Here is a 14,536-nt window from a genome sequence, read left to right as displayed (position 1 = left end):
GTAATCCAACACGATTTGGACTCCATTCCTAAAAACAGACTTTCATTTTATATTCAGGACAAGGCTAAAGGTCCCCCACCCCTGCCAACTGACACTGAGATCTAGTATCAGTACTTAGTTATCACGTTACATAACCGCACATTGTGAACTATCACTTTCCTGGCCCACTCACTAAGTATCACTTTCTTGAACCACACAACTGAAGAACGTTACACAAACATATTCTCACTCTGCTATTGCTGCATGCACCCTCTGAACACACAATGCTGTGTCAATCATTAAAAAAAGTTTATATATTTCTGAACTAACCAGACTTGGCGACACTGTCCATGGCGCAATAGCACCACACATATACTAATTAAATACATTTTAAAAATGCTACCAATTTCAATAGCTCTTTATATAGAAAAACAAAGGCGGTTCCTCTAACCGAAGTGGATAACATACATATACAATCATCAAATATCATCATAATATTGCTTGCAGGATCGACAATCTTTTAATGAGACAATCCATCGGTGCTTTATCCTTCTGGATAAGAAAGTTTGGCTAGTGTTGCACACTCCACTTGGAGCGTGGGGTTTCGAAAAACTCAGCCAACCATCAAGTGGTGGAGTTTTTTCTCATGTGTGGCTTGCCAAAGTCAAGTTGGCAAGAGAGAAAAATCGAGCACTAGACCGCCTCCCAGTGAGATTTCTTAATGCGGATCATCACAGCAGGTCGCTACCACTGGCATTGAGAAAGCAGCCCTGCACAATGAGTAAAGCTGCCGCTTGAGGAGAAAATCTATTAGGGTGGTAGAAAGACAGAGAACGATTGATGGTGCCCTTCCCACTGATTCGACAGCGCGGGACAAGCTCCCGGTACTAAAAATCAGCGCAACGTAGCTTCGCTGCTCCCAGAACTCTGCAGAATTTTGCAGTTTTTAGCTATTTCACTTGGTGAGTTCGACCCATACCTAATTTTGAACAGTTTTTGAGAGTATAACACAAAATTCAGATTGGAAATTTAAATAGAGGAACCGTGTGCATTCTAAAGTTAGCAGTGGAATTGGGATTCTCCGAACACTAGTTAAAACTTTGTCTAGCATTTTACTGCTGATTTGCAAACAATGAAATTATTTTATCCCAGTTTACAGATATAGACATCCAGAGAACCCGGCCTGTGTTTACAAATGCTGCTACAGTTGTCTACGCTCTTGGGGAAGGAGCTGAAGATTTCTGTTTAAATATTTGTGCTGCTTTCCAACAATGATTTGACCTGGTGGTTACCAATACCAGTCTCAGGGAGCACAAGCCGCATGATGTCAGCCATTAACCCGAACTGAGGCGCTTAATAGAAGAGTTTTCAAGTAAATACTCCTAGACAAAGACATAGACATTCTACTAGAATGTTTAGATGAATGACTGTTTTTACAGACTATGCAATTACTCTTGGCGTGCTCAACACTGGTTTACTGATATGCATCAAGTTTCAAATTCACATGAGAAGTGAAGGGACCGAACTTGTCTTTCACAATTAAATAACAACAGACAAAAACGAAGCCAGGAATACAATTCCATCTATGTCATTCCCTCGCACAACTTAGTTATAGGCGACCCTTTTAAAATAGTTTTAACAATTTGTGTATTACGCAAAAACTTTGAGTGATAAACTGTCACACCTGTAAGTGAATTCATATGGACCATTATATATCACACAAGTTCCTAGATCTCTGAGAAAAGCGAAGAATGATTTTAACTCTAACTAGGACCATGTCTCCCCTGAATCAAGCTTCAGTTTTGAATTGTTCCTCTAATCGAATCATTTTCGATCCCAGAAGCATTTGCAGAAAGCAGAATGTTCGTGGGTACCAAGTGTTTGACTTGAGAAAAGCAAACTCGTTGTTTCCAGGATACAGGGACCCCATAAGGGCAGAGTCAGAGTCCCGTTATTGGTAGGTTGTTGTGAATCTTGGATCAATGCAAGAATAAAGAGCAGACTCATACATTTTGGGGAACCATCTCGAACAACACAGAAATGCCAGGTCGGAGCAGGGTAGAGCATCTGAGGAGGATCATCATCAGGCCCATTACAAACTCCCTCACAGTGACACTACTGATGCGAGGAGGAGACCCAGAGTGCACGGCCACCACATGGAAGTGAAACTCTCAGAGCTGTTCATAGTCATAGGAGCGCTGGGCGCAGATCACACCAGAATGGGAGTTACAGGAAGTCCGAGGGGAGTCTCCAAGTGATTACCTTGTGCAAAACAAGTGACACTGGCGTTTAGCTCCACATCCAGATCAGGTGCCTTTAGACAGTAAATGGAAGCACCATCTGTGCAGTTCTCTGGAGCAAACATCTGGAAAGAAGACTAATACAAAAAAAAGGGAGAGTGTTTTCTTTCTATGTCGGATAGATGAATTTGATACTTCTGCCTGGCACTAGAAGAGGCCTGCGTGCGCCTTAAGCGCGCATGTAAATATTGCCTCTATAGTCACTCAACTTGTGAATAGAATAAGAGCTGCTCTGCCGTCTCCAAATCGCTTGCTTACACAAATATCTTTCAAGAAATAAAAACACAGATGTCTGTGAACTGGGGCACCAAATTATTAATTACACGATGCATACACATCACACGGCCCCATAAAGGAAAAACACACATTTGTGTGTGAGTAAGCTAGCGTGTCAGAGTTAGAATTCTTCTTCAGATAGTGTAACCTCTTCTAGCATCAAACATGAACAAGGAAGGGCCTGAGTCAGGGAAACATACTTTGAAGGGCTCCTGTGAAGCAGTGTCCCGCCGAGAGATGTCTGGCCCGGGTAATTAGACAGTCTGATTTATCTACATATTTGGTAGAGTTGGGTGGACACCGATGAAAGGGTGTGGGGTTAAGACACCAAACCTAAGTTACAACAACAGCGCTAGTGATCCTGGGATTCATTACAGCAGCTTTTCAATGCTCTGCATTTATCAAAGGTGCACCTGGAAATGACAAATAGACTGCACAACTATCTTTAGTGACGCTGAAATTATTTAGAAATGTATTGTAGCTTCTCTCTCAAAATCACTTCAAATCTGCCACAAAGCCCCCCACTCGCAATATCTCCCTTTAGTCTTATTAACACCCTGTTTCTCTGCGCGAGGAATCTGAATACAGAAGGGAGATGGAAGACTGGTACCCAGGCAGAGATGCTGGGGCCGCAGTGCATCTGTTATTTACAATGCATGTAGGCTACACAGCAGCTAATGAAAGCAAGTCAAAATCATGTGCATCAAATGAAAATCAACACAGAAAAGAGCTAGCAAACTGGACGCACTTAAGAAACCATGCAAACTAGAACTGCCAACTGAACGACATGAGTGAACACGGCGCCCAAACTTGCTTGCTTGCTTGCTTGATGTTCGCCTCCAGAAGCTGTCTCACGAGCAGGGGCGGCTGGTGACATTTGAAAGTGGTGCGGCGTAAACTAATTTGCATATTGCACCGCAGCGAGCGAGCCCGAACCACCTTGCATCCATCCATACATCATTCATGCATCCACCCATCCATCCATCCTGCATCCATCCTGCATCCATCATTCATTCATGCATCCACCCATTCATCCTGCATCCATCATTCATTCATGCATCCACCCATCCATCCTGCATCCATCATTCATTCATGCATCCACCCACCCATCCATCCATCCTGCATCCATCATTCATTCATGCATCCACCCATTCATCCTGCATCCATCCATCATTCATTCATGCATCCACCCATCCATCCTGCATCCATCATTCATTCATCCACCCATCCATCCACCCATCCATCCACCCATCCATCCACCCATCCATCATCCATCCTGCATCCATTCATCTATCCACCCATCCATCCATCCATCCTGCATCCATCATTCATTCATGCATCCACCCATCCACCCATCAATTCTGCATCCATCCTGCATCCATCATTCATTCATGCTGATTTTTGCAGAGCCCCAATAATAAGTTCATAAACCGTTTTTGCTGTGAGTAACAAAGTAAGTAAGTAAACAAAGTGAATGGGTGCCGCTGCGCCGACTTTTGCCATTACAAGAAATATTAATGTTGTTAAATAACCCGGAAACCAATTTGAAACCAATCCTCTGAAACCTCTCTGGTCAGTGGTCACCCATAAAAACCTCATCACTGTTACAGTGAAAATGTGGCGTCTAGGATGCAACGTTTATTAATTCCCAGCAGTCGGGGAAAAGGTGGCAGCACTTACGTTTAATCTTGGAGTATAACTATATGTCGACTCGCCACATATCGTACCTTGTGTGTACCCACACGCGTTTCACACCCTAAGCATATGCAAATGACCCCCTGACCCGTCACGGCTGGCATGAAGGGGCGAGAGTTAATTTAATGAATAGAATTTACCATGCATCTCCTCCGGTCCTGCGAACTAACTTCTCCCCGCTCTTTTCTTTTACCGCTCAACAGGAAACTAACTGCAGTGCCAAATCAGGAGATTGGATGCGACGGGGAGGGGAGGGGGGGGGGGGGGGGGGGGAGAGGGAGGGGGCTGGCATTTGATAGGGCATGGGGCGACATAACGAAAAACACGTCACCGCCCCAACATGAGCCTATCTTTAGACGCCTGCACTAAAGTAGGCATGCGCAGCATACCTAATGGGTCGTGAATGTGAGTGAGGGGCAACGCTCCTCACTCACATACGCAGTCAGATGGCCCATCTTCTGGACTCCTGCTCTAGCGGCTTGCTTGCCTACGTGCGCTGTGCGTTGAAAGGCGCACTTTCACAAGTGAAGCACGGGCCGGCCTGGAAATGTAAACAGACAAATTCTGAAAGCAATTCATCTGCTTACATTCCTGTTGCCGGCCGGAACTGCAGTGAGCTGTTTCGTTTGCGGGGCGCTGCCCCGGCGCCCCAATGGACCAGCCGCCACTGCTCACGAGCCTGTAATCCTTCTCCCGACCCCCTCCTTCGTTAGGTGAAGCCCTTCTGAAAAAAGGTCTATGCAGCTTAACATGCTGTTTGTAGAGCTGCAAGTTCACCTACAAGGGGGCCTCTTAGCAATAATGACAGAAAACATACATTTTTTGTTATCCAACTCAATGGTGCTCATCACTTTACTGTCCTGGGAAAGCTGAAATGCTGATGGCTTGGGCAACAAGTTTCACAAATCCATGCACGAGTGAATTTCAGCTCCAATCCATTTTCCCTTTGAGTTCTGGGACTTGTAGCCCTGTTTGCTAATGGAATATATTAACAAACAAATCCCAGGATTCAAAGAAAAAACGGGTCAGGAGCAGACCAGGGACACTTAGCAGGGCTGTGGTGGGACACCAGATGTGATCATGACACACACATCTGGCGGTGTATTTTTAAGGGAAAAAAAAGGAATGCGATTCAGGAAGGCCACCATTTTCCCTTGTTAAACATTAGGCACCACACATCCTGGTCAGATAGTGGGAGATAACTGAACAGAATTACCACGTATTCCGAGGAATGTGTCCTTTGTACATACGGCTGTGGTGCAGGAAGGTGAGGTGAGGTATTTGTGAACCACAAACTGCAAAGCATTCTACTGCATGGCGTCATCAGGCATGCTGCATAAAGCACCATGCATAACATAACTAAATGCTTGAATGACTATTAACGAAACACATGTATACATGAATAAGTCGGCAGTTCCCCTTTATTTTTCATTTGCTTATTTTAATGACAGCCGTAGACTTAGAGCCCAGGAGGATTTCCTGTACATCAATAACTCAGAGACAGTACACAGTGACTGATTACAACGAGTAAGAGCCTATTTACACATTTACTTTTTTCACTTGCCGGAGACAGCTATCATGCTTTGGTGCCAAAATACTTTTGGAATGAGACAAAAAATTAGTATTATATATTCCTAATAAGGGTGAACCCTGTTGTTTTCATTCACACGTTAAACATAGCAGGGAGTTCTGTAAGTAAAAACAGTGGAAGTGGGTTTGTTTTTATGCATAGAGTTCCCTATCTGTGAAATATGATTGTCTGACGACGTCACAGAACATTTTAGGGAGTTTTTGAGGGGCTACTTGGCTCTATTGATTATAAAGTCAAGATAGAAGACACTTTGTAACATTAACATTACCAGGAAACACAGAAGTCCAAACTCAGTCAACAGCTAGAACACCTGCAAGATTAGGAAGTGGGGTTCCCTGAAGGTAAATCACAAATCAGTTGCTGTCAATTTGTCGTCAATCAAACATTTTTTTGCAACTGCAGTGTACCACTAGATGTTTTCTTAGATTGAAACTGCAGATGACTCTACTCATTAATAATTAACTTACACATTCCAGTTACAGACCTGGATCGGAAAGTACATTCCACACAGAATCTGTCACTGAAACTGGAAATAAATTAAATGACATGTAGCTCTGTAACACAGTAATATCCTTTTCAATCAGTGACCTTTTAAAGTTGCATTTTTATAGAGTTTATCAGTGCAAACCAACAAATTTAGCATTGGTTTAATGATATGCATCAGGTCTACTTTTAAACTAAGTGACCAGGCGAGCTTAGAATTCCTCACTTTCGATACTGTAAAAATACGCATGCACAGAAGCATGCACCTCTTAGCATCAGCTTCTTTTTGTTCTAACGTTTCAATCGTTAAAAAGCTATGAAAGAATACTTGTACAGTAGCAGTCAATGATAACACTGACATAATACAGCTACTGTATCTATTTTCAGATGCATTGACAAGACCGCACGTCGTTTAACACGCTGTAGCAAAAGGAAGTGTAAAAAATGTGGATGGGCCTCACACTAATCAAGGTGCCCTTTCCAGTAGTTTCTCCAGCACACCCAATCACAATGCCAGAAACATTTGATGAAAGTTCGTGCCTTGGTTTGAGAAAAGTAACCTCACTTTACCAACAAATCACAACTACGGTGATCTCCTAGGAGGAGGAAACTGGCAGAGTCCTATTTTGTTATATGGATGGGAACATTGGGGCAATATATAGAAAAGGACCAGGGATTAGAGATTCACACATTACAGATATCATGGGGCGTCCCTTCTCGCATATACTAGAATATTTGAATGGGTGTTTCAAAGTCTCTTGTCTGTTTATACTTCCTTTAATCTAAAGAGCCCCAGAATCACAGTCCAATCAATTCTAGCCATTTCTAAATAATGTAAAATGTTTTTGCAATACATCTATTTTTATTCTCTTCTGCTGTGGCATATTTCATTCAGCATGCGGTATCACAACAAAAATATACACTTGCCAGCTTATTATTCACAGCTGACATTGCAGAAATCCAGCGTGCGGTGTAATAAAAAAAAATGCTAAGCAAGAAAACGTACCTGAAGTAACAGCTGGTCCTCTTTGCCTATACCTAAAAAATCATCGGTCAAGAGGGGTGGTCCCTGAGTTTCAGAATTCTGGTTTCCAGAAAGAGTATTTGAGTTGCTTGAACTTTGGAACTGGATTTTCCCTGATTCTGTTGTTAAAAGGACATCACGAGGATAGGCCTGTAGAAAAGCTCTCACTCCATCAACACCCACAAAATGGGAGCTAGGAAGTGAATTGAAGTTGACCTCGGATGAGTCATTGAACCGAGATTCTCTCCAGTGGTGAAGCCTGGTGGCCAAAATAAGAATGATCAGGAAAAGGAACAAGAAGGAAACAACAGCAACAGCAATCACCAAATACAGTGTGAGGTTCGACTCCAACTCAGTGGATGTTGAAGGGTTACTTATATCATGAAGCATTTCTGGCACACTGTCTGCCAAAACTATGGTGACTGTAACTGAAGAAGAGAGAGGGGATTGGGCATTGTCCTTCACTAACACCACCAGGAATTGTTTTACAGAATCTTTTTCCAAAATAGGGCGAGCAGTCCGAATTTCTCCAGTGTGAAGACCTACAGTAAACAGTCCCTGGTCTGTGGACTTCAGCAGCTGGTAGGAGAGCCAAGAATTCTGCCCAGTATCCTCATCAACAGCTATAACCTTTGTGATCAGATAGCCTGGATCACAGGAGCGAGGAGCCATTTCTACACCAGAGGAGCCATCTGTGGGGGGCGATGGGTATAATATTTCAGGAGCGTTGTCATTCTGATCCAGTATAAAGAACGTCACAGTGACATTACTCATAAGAGCTGGAGAACCGCCATCTTGAGCTTTCACTTGGATTTTAAATTCTTTGAACTGCTCATAGTCAAAGGAATGAATAGCGTATATGACACCAGAGTCAGAATTAATAGAAATGAAAGAAGAAACAGGTGTACCACCAATGTCTCCCGCAGGGATGGTGTAACTGATCTTGGCATTCTTGTCCCAATCCAAATCTGTTGCTTTGGCTTTAAAAATGGAAGTGCCTTCAGGTATATTTTCCATTACAGAGGCGCTATAAGACAATTGATGAAATGCTGGTGGGTTGTCGTTTTCATCTGTAATCTGAAGGTTTATGGTTTTGGTGTTAGACAGTGGTGGAGTTCCACTGTCTGTCGCGGTAATTGTTAAGTTATATTGTGGAACATGCTCCCTATCCAAAACACCACTAGTTACCAAACTATAATAACCTCCAAATGATTTATTCAACTGAAAGGGCAAATGAGGTGGCAGAAAACAAGTAACTTTTCCATGCTCTCCTGAATCCCTATCGTATACCTCTATAACAGCAATGACTGTACCCAGCGGGCAGTTTTCTGGTACCTGATTTAGCACAGATGACATTAATATCTCCGGGCTATTATCATTCACGTTAATGACTTGTAGCAAAACTTTACAGCGTGATGACAGAATCCCATCACTCCCTCGGACTTCAAACTCATACCATTCGGAATCTTCAAAATCCAGATTTTCAATCAAAGATATTTCTCCAGTTTTAGAATCCAGTTTGAGTTTTTCTACAATGCTTTGCTCCATTTTGCTAAAGAAATATGTTACTTCTGCGTTTGTTCCCTGGTCAATATCAACAGCTGTGACGCTGCCCACAACAGTTCCCTTGGGCACATTTTCCAAAACACTGAACTTATAGACAGATTCGTTGAAAACCGGTGCATTGTCATTCACATCCTGCACATTGATCTGTATCCGCATGGTGCCTGATCTGACCGGATCCCCTCCGTCCGTGGCTGTGAGGATCAAGCTGTGAACTTCCTGTTCCTCCCGGTCCAGTGGTTTCTCCAGGACCAGCTCTGCATACTTTGTGCCGTCTGTACTGCTTTTTATGTCCAGCGTGAAGTGTTTATTTTCACTGAGTCGATAGTTCTGCAGAGAGTACACGCCCACATCTGCATCGTGGGCCTCGGGCAGCACAAATCGGGTGCCGGGGACAGTGTTTTCAAGGACTTGTAATGTTATTTGATCATCAGTAAACGAGGGGGAATTGTCATTAATATCTTGAATCTCCACTTCGACCTCATACGCTTTCATAATGTTCTTTGGAATAATCTCTACATTTAATACACACCGAGCTACTTGTCTACACAAGCTTTCTCTGTCAATCCTTTCATTGACATTTAAATGTCCCTTGTTTAAATTAAGAATAAAATACTGCTTCCTACCTCTGGAGACAATCCGGGCTCCTCCCTCTGATAACTCCTTTGTATCCATCCCCAGATCCAGAGCCACATTCCCAACAAAAGCGCCTTTCCTCATCTCCTCGGGAATGGAATAACGCAGCTGCCCGGAGGCGGCTCCACAGACTGTCAGCAGAGCAACAAGAAGCAGCAGAGGAGCCCTGGAGTCACAGCGCCTCGATGCCAGAGCCCCGGAGTAACAGCTCCTCGATGTCTGACCCCCGGAGTAACAGCGCCTCGGTAACTGCGCTCCGAAGTGACACCCTCTCGGTGTAGCGGCCATTGCAGGCACAGTAAGTCCCTCTAAATATCTGCAGCACTGTAAGGTCTGGAAAGGACGGCCGGAGATAGACTTCACCCTCGGAGAGTCTGCAGCGCACTGAGACGACCCGCTAGTTTTCCTTCTGAAGGGGAATGCTGTGTTTTTCCCACGTGGTTGGGTTCGTCTCTTCGTGTGTCCTCTTCTGTGGTGGATGAACAGCGGCGCTCAGTGTCCTAATCGGTAAATGCAGCGGTTCCCACAGAGCAGGGCTGCTGCTTATGTTACCCACAGGCGTTGTCTACTTTCACTTTTATTGGCTAAAGCCCCCACACCTGAGATGCAAAAATATATGACACGAACCCTTCTCTCCTAACATATGAGATTACAGTTCCCAGTCTACCCAGGACTTCCGTGGAGTGAGTAATTTCGTGTATATGTATATATCTCCATTTAAACGAAGTAACGAGCACCCACCTTGAAATCAAATTTCTAGAACTGCCTGTGATAAAAAAAATAATAATAATAAACAAGCGCCAAGGGTATACAGGTCATGCGATGGGTTTTCATGTTTCTAGCAGTAGATTTTAAGATGTCAGAACGCACACTACACGAAACCGCTGCAGCCTACACCATTTTAAAACCCTTCCGTTATGGGGCAGTCAAAAGTGTTGCACACGACAGCACAGCGCATCCAATAATGAAGTGTGTTTCCTGATGACAGCCATGATTTACTTCGTGAGTTAGGTACTGTGGGTGGTGCTATTCGTTTGCAGTTGTCTATGTGAAGAAACGATCGGTTTTTGCTGAGGATCACCGGTGAAAATTAGCCTGCTTAGAGAGCCGGGACTTTGAGCTTACGCCTGAACATCCTATCCTTGCCTCACTTCTTCCTCTACCGGTTTGCCACCAGCGGACAGGGCCTCCTGTCGCCTCCATCCTTGATGGGCGCCAAGGCTCCGCTCTGCAGATTTGCTGCCCTGTCTCCGGTGTCGATGAGACGGAAGGAGCTGTGCGGGCCAAGAACCTGCGCCAGAAACACAAGCGAGGTCAAAGCGGAGGTAACAAAGACACACCTGGTGTCTTCTCACCAGGGACACAGGTGACCAGAGGGGCACGGGTGACCAGAGGGGGCACGGGTGACCAGAGGGGGCACGGGTGACCAGAGGGGGCACGGGTGACCAGAGGGGGCAGCGCGCACAAAGGGAGCACACGACTCCGGACATGAAACTGAACTGCGGTAACATTAAGATCTTTAGTAGAAATGTTTTCCAGTAAATACTCAGACAGCCTACTACAATCTTTGGATACATAGTCCTCAAGGAATATACAATTACTCTCGGATGTTCAACACGGGTTTAATGATTTGCGTCAAGTTTCAAATTAATAGGAGAAGTGAAGGGACCGAACTCGCCTTTCACAACTAAACTACAACAGAGCAAAACGAAGGCAGGAATACAAATCTGTCCATATCCCCTCCTCACACACAACTTCTTCATTGTCGACCCTTTAAATCATTATAACAAGTTGTGAATTACGCAACAAGTTTCATGGATGAAGTGTCAGACAGTCCACACCCTGTGTATGAGTTCAAGCATCACCCACGTTCCTCCATCTCTGAGCAAAGTGAAGTATAATTTTAACTAACTAGGACCATCTATCCCCTGAACCAAGCTTCAGTTTTCATTGTTCCTCCGACCGAATTATTTCAGATCCCAGAAGCATTTGCAGGAAGCAGAATGTTCGTGGGTACCGAGGGCCTGACTTGAGAGAAGCGAACTCATTCTTCCCAGAATCCAGGGCTACAGCGACCTCATGAGGGCAGAGCCAGAGTCCAGTGACTGGCAGGTTGCTGTGAACCTTGGATCTAAGTGAGAAGAAAGAGCAGACCCACACAATTTGGAGGAACCCCCAGGTCTGAGCAGGGAAGAGGGTCTGAGGAGGTTATCATTCCGATGCACAACAAACTCCCTCACAGTGACGTTACTGCTGAGAGCAGGAGACACAGAGTTCACGGCCACCACCTGGAAGTGAAACTCCCTAACCTGTTCATAGTCATGAGTCCCTCGAGGGATTACTTCGTGCCAAACAATGACACTGGTGTTTAGCTCCACGTCTAGGTCAGGTGCCTTTAAAAGTAAATGAAAGCACCAGCGCTGCTGTTCTCTGGAGGAAACATCTGGAAAGAATGCTAATAAATATGTGAGGGTTATGTTTTATGTCAGATCGATGCAATCCATAGTCTTTGCTTGGCTTTAGAGTAGGAGGTCCTTTGTCTGCGGCTGATACTGTGATGTTGTATTCTTAGTTTCCCCGTCCAGAATGCATTGACGCACAAGTTTGCTACGTTTTTTCAGATGATGAAAGTAATATACAGTTAGATTTTCTTGAATATGATATCCAACTTCGTAATTTATTTACGTGATTCGTTATGAATAAAACTGATCAAATGTACCAAAGTTACCTTGGGAACATTATCGTTCTCATCTGTAACTTCTATAAGCATTTAACAGATATATGGTTGAAACAGTAGGTTCTTTTTAATTTGACCCTTCATCTTTTTCTGTGCCTTTCACGTGAAGCACCACTGAGTTATTTGCAGGTCATTCACTAATGCTGGCTCTGCAGACCTCTGACTAATTGCTGGGACACTGTCATTGCGATTGAGAATATTACTATTATCGTCCAATGTATTAAACCTCCTTGGATCACCCTCATCAGAGGGAGTCAGAGTCAAGTAGTGCTGCCTTTACTTTTCAAGGTCTCAGACCCTTTCCAGCACCAAATCTGCACATTTTTACCCAACACTGCTCACTTTTCTCCCTAAAACAATGTCGGGATGAACGCAGCTTAGCGCCCTGCAGGGCATTATAATGACCCCAGCAAGGAGTCAGCAACTGTTTCTAAATCCATTGACGTCTTTGTGAAAATCATGGATGATTCATTAATTTCCTTAATAAAAAGTTCTATTTGGAAAACAATAAGTGAACTTTACACAAGTTCGAAGTTGAGAAAACAGATGATTGATTCTCCACGTTTCCCCTCCGTATGTCCTACCACCCATGTGACAGCTCCCAATTTCAAGAGTAAAAGAACAATAATCATTCTCAGCAGCAGAGACCATGCTTAGTTTCTTGTCCGAGAACCACCTGCTTTTTTAGCCTTTGCTATGTTTCCAACAACAGATCCCCTTTACAATTCATCCGCTACTATATATTTTACCTGGCCAGACACCGCCTCACAGAACTAAAGAAATAGGACGGACCAGTATTTGCCACCTGCCTCACCATGAGGCAGGCCTGGAGGGGCTTCCATGTAGACATAAACAGGGATGCATATGTACTTATTTATTGTCAGAAAATTTGAGATTTCCAATATTCCAGTAAAAACACGACCATAAAAAGCTTTTAAGTGGATCTGTGCAGTGTTGAATTTTTTGTAAATCTAAAAAGGTGCTTGCAACGAGATTTCATTTTGCCTCATGTGTTTGACAACAGAGGCATCAAGTGGCGTCGCACAGCATTTAGGACACACTCCATAAGGCTTTCTGATTCACCTCAAACAATCATCAAACCATCATCTAAACTAAAGGAATATAAACAAAACCAGAATAGTGCAATAAATAAAACATCCTAACTTTGTATCAAAACATGTAATACTTGCAGTAGTGATTAAGATTAGTTCTTTTTAGTTTTTTGGCTTTCACAACCTCTTCAGAAGCATTTCTAGAAATGTCTCTGTAACGGGGACGGGTGGCCTCCGCTCCCTGTACCCCGGTGTGAGCCTGTAACCTGTGACCCCTCCCTCTTGTTTCCACAGCCGACAACACCCCCTGTGTGGAACATGCACGAGGAGCGATACAGTTGCAACGAGGAGGACGTGGGTATCGGGCCCTTTAACTGGTCTGGCGGGAGTGTTGCAGAGGAGGAGTCCGGCCCCACCTTAAAAGACGTCAGCGAGAGAGCACAGGTGTGTCTTTACACCGGAGGAGCGGACAGAGAGTGGAGAGGAGCGGCGTGGAGCAAGATTGAAGGCAAGAGCGGAACTGGGAGGAAGGAGACGGAGGAGACGCGAGTAACAACGGAGGAGGAAGAGACGCAAGTAACAAGGGGAGAGGAGGAGACACGAGGAACATCAGTAGCGGAGGAGAGGCGAGAGAATTCGGAGGCAGAGATCCAAAGGAGCCCAGCAGTGACGCAGGAGCCAGGAGGCCAACGGCACTATGATTCGCCCAGCCGCACACCAGGAGGGGTGTGGCTAACCGAGGTGCGTAACCGTATAGCGGGCTGAGTTGGAAGGAAGGGTAGAGACACCCAGTGAGCCCTTGCTAGTTCCCTGGTATCCACGTCCCTCACTTCCCCTAAATACCCCGAGCACAGTGGTTTCCTACACTCCCCCTCACAAGGACGGTTGTTTTAGTAAGCGTGTACACTGATACCTCCCTCTTGTGTTTCCCCCACCGGCGGAGCCTGGGTCACAACGGAGCCCGACGAAGGAAAGCGGAGGAGGAGTCCGACTCGGCGAAGGGAGGAAGGAGTCCTGCGAAAGGGCCGCAAGGAGAGGAGCAGATCCCCCAGGAGAGTCGTTCCTAGGAAAACCTGTACTGACTTACTCTTTCATCAAATAAAGCCTGTTATAACCATAACCAAGACACATCTCCTGCCTTTCCCTACCCCGCAAGTTACAGTCTCCAATACGTCTATTCCCAAAACCAGTATCATGTGC

General features: G+C 44.7%; 1 protein-coding gene across 9 annotated transcripts in view; it reads right to left on the bottom strand.

Annotated features, from left to right (window-relative positions):
- The window catches only part of LOC144769402 (protocadherin gamma-C3-like), a 917,178-nt gene that overhangs the window by 444,066 nt on the left and 458,576 nt on the right, over positions 1-14,536 (bottom strand). Inside the window, exon 1 of one of the 9 annotated variants that reach the window (XM_078653466.1) lies at positions 7,331-9,864. The exons of the other annotated variants lie outside the window; for them this stretch is intronic. Within the exon in view, the coding sequence (XP_078509592.1) occupies positions 7,331-9,835 (2,505 nt within the window). The 5' untranslated portion in view covers positions 9,836-9,864. Of the gene's footprint in view, positions 1-7,330; positions 9,865-14,536 lie in introns of those variants that run through there. 9 annotated transcript variants of the gene reach the window in all.

This window comes from Lissotriton helveticus, chromosome 7 (assembly GCF_964261635.1).
Source record: "Lissotriton helveticus chromosome 7, aLisHel1.1, whole genome shotgun sequence".
Classification (NCBI taxonomy): domain Eukaryota; kingdom Metazoa; phylum Chordata; class Amphibia; order Caudata; family Salamandridae; genus Lissotriton; species Lissotriton helveticus.
The sequence above is the reverse complement of the archived record's forward strand: the minus strand, read 5'-3'. Positions and strand labels throughout refer to the sequence as shown.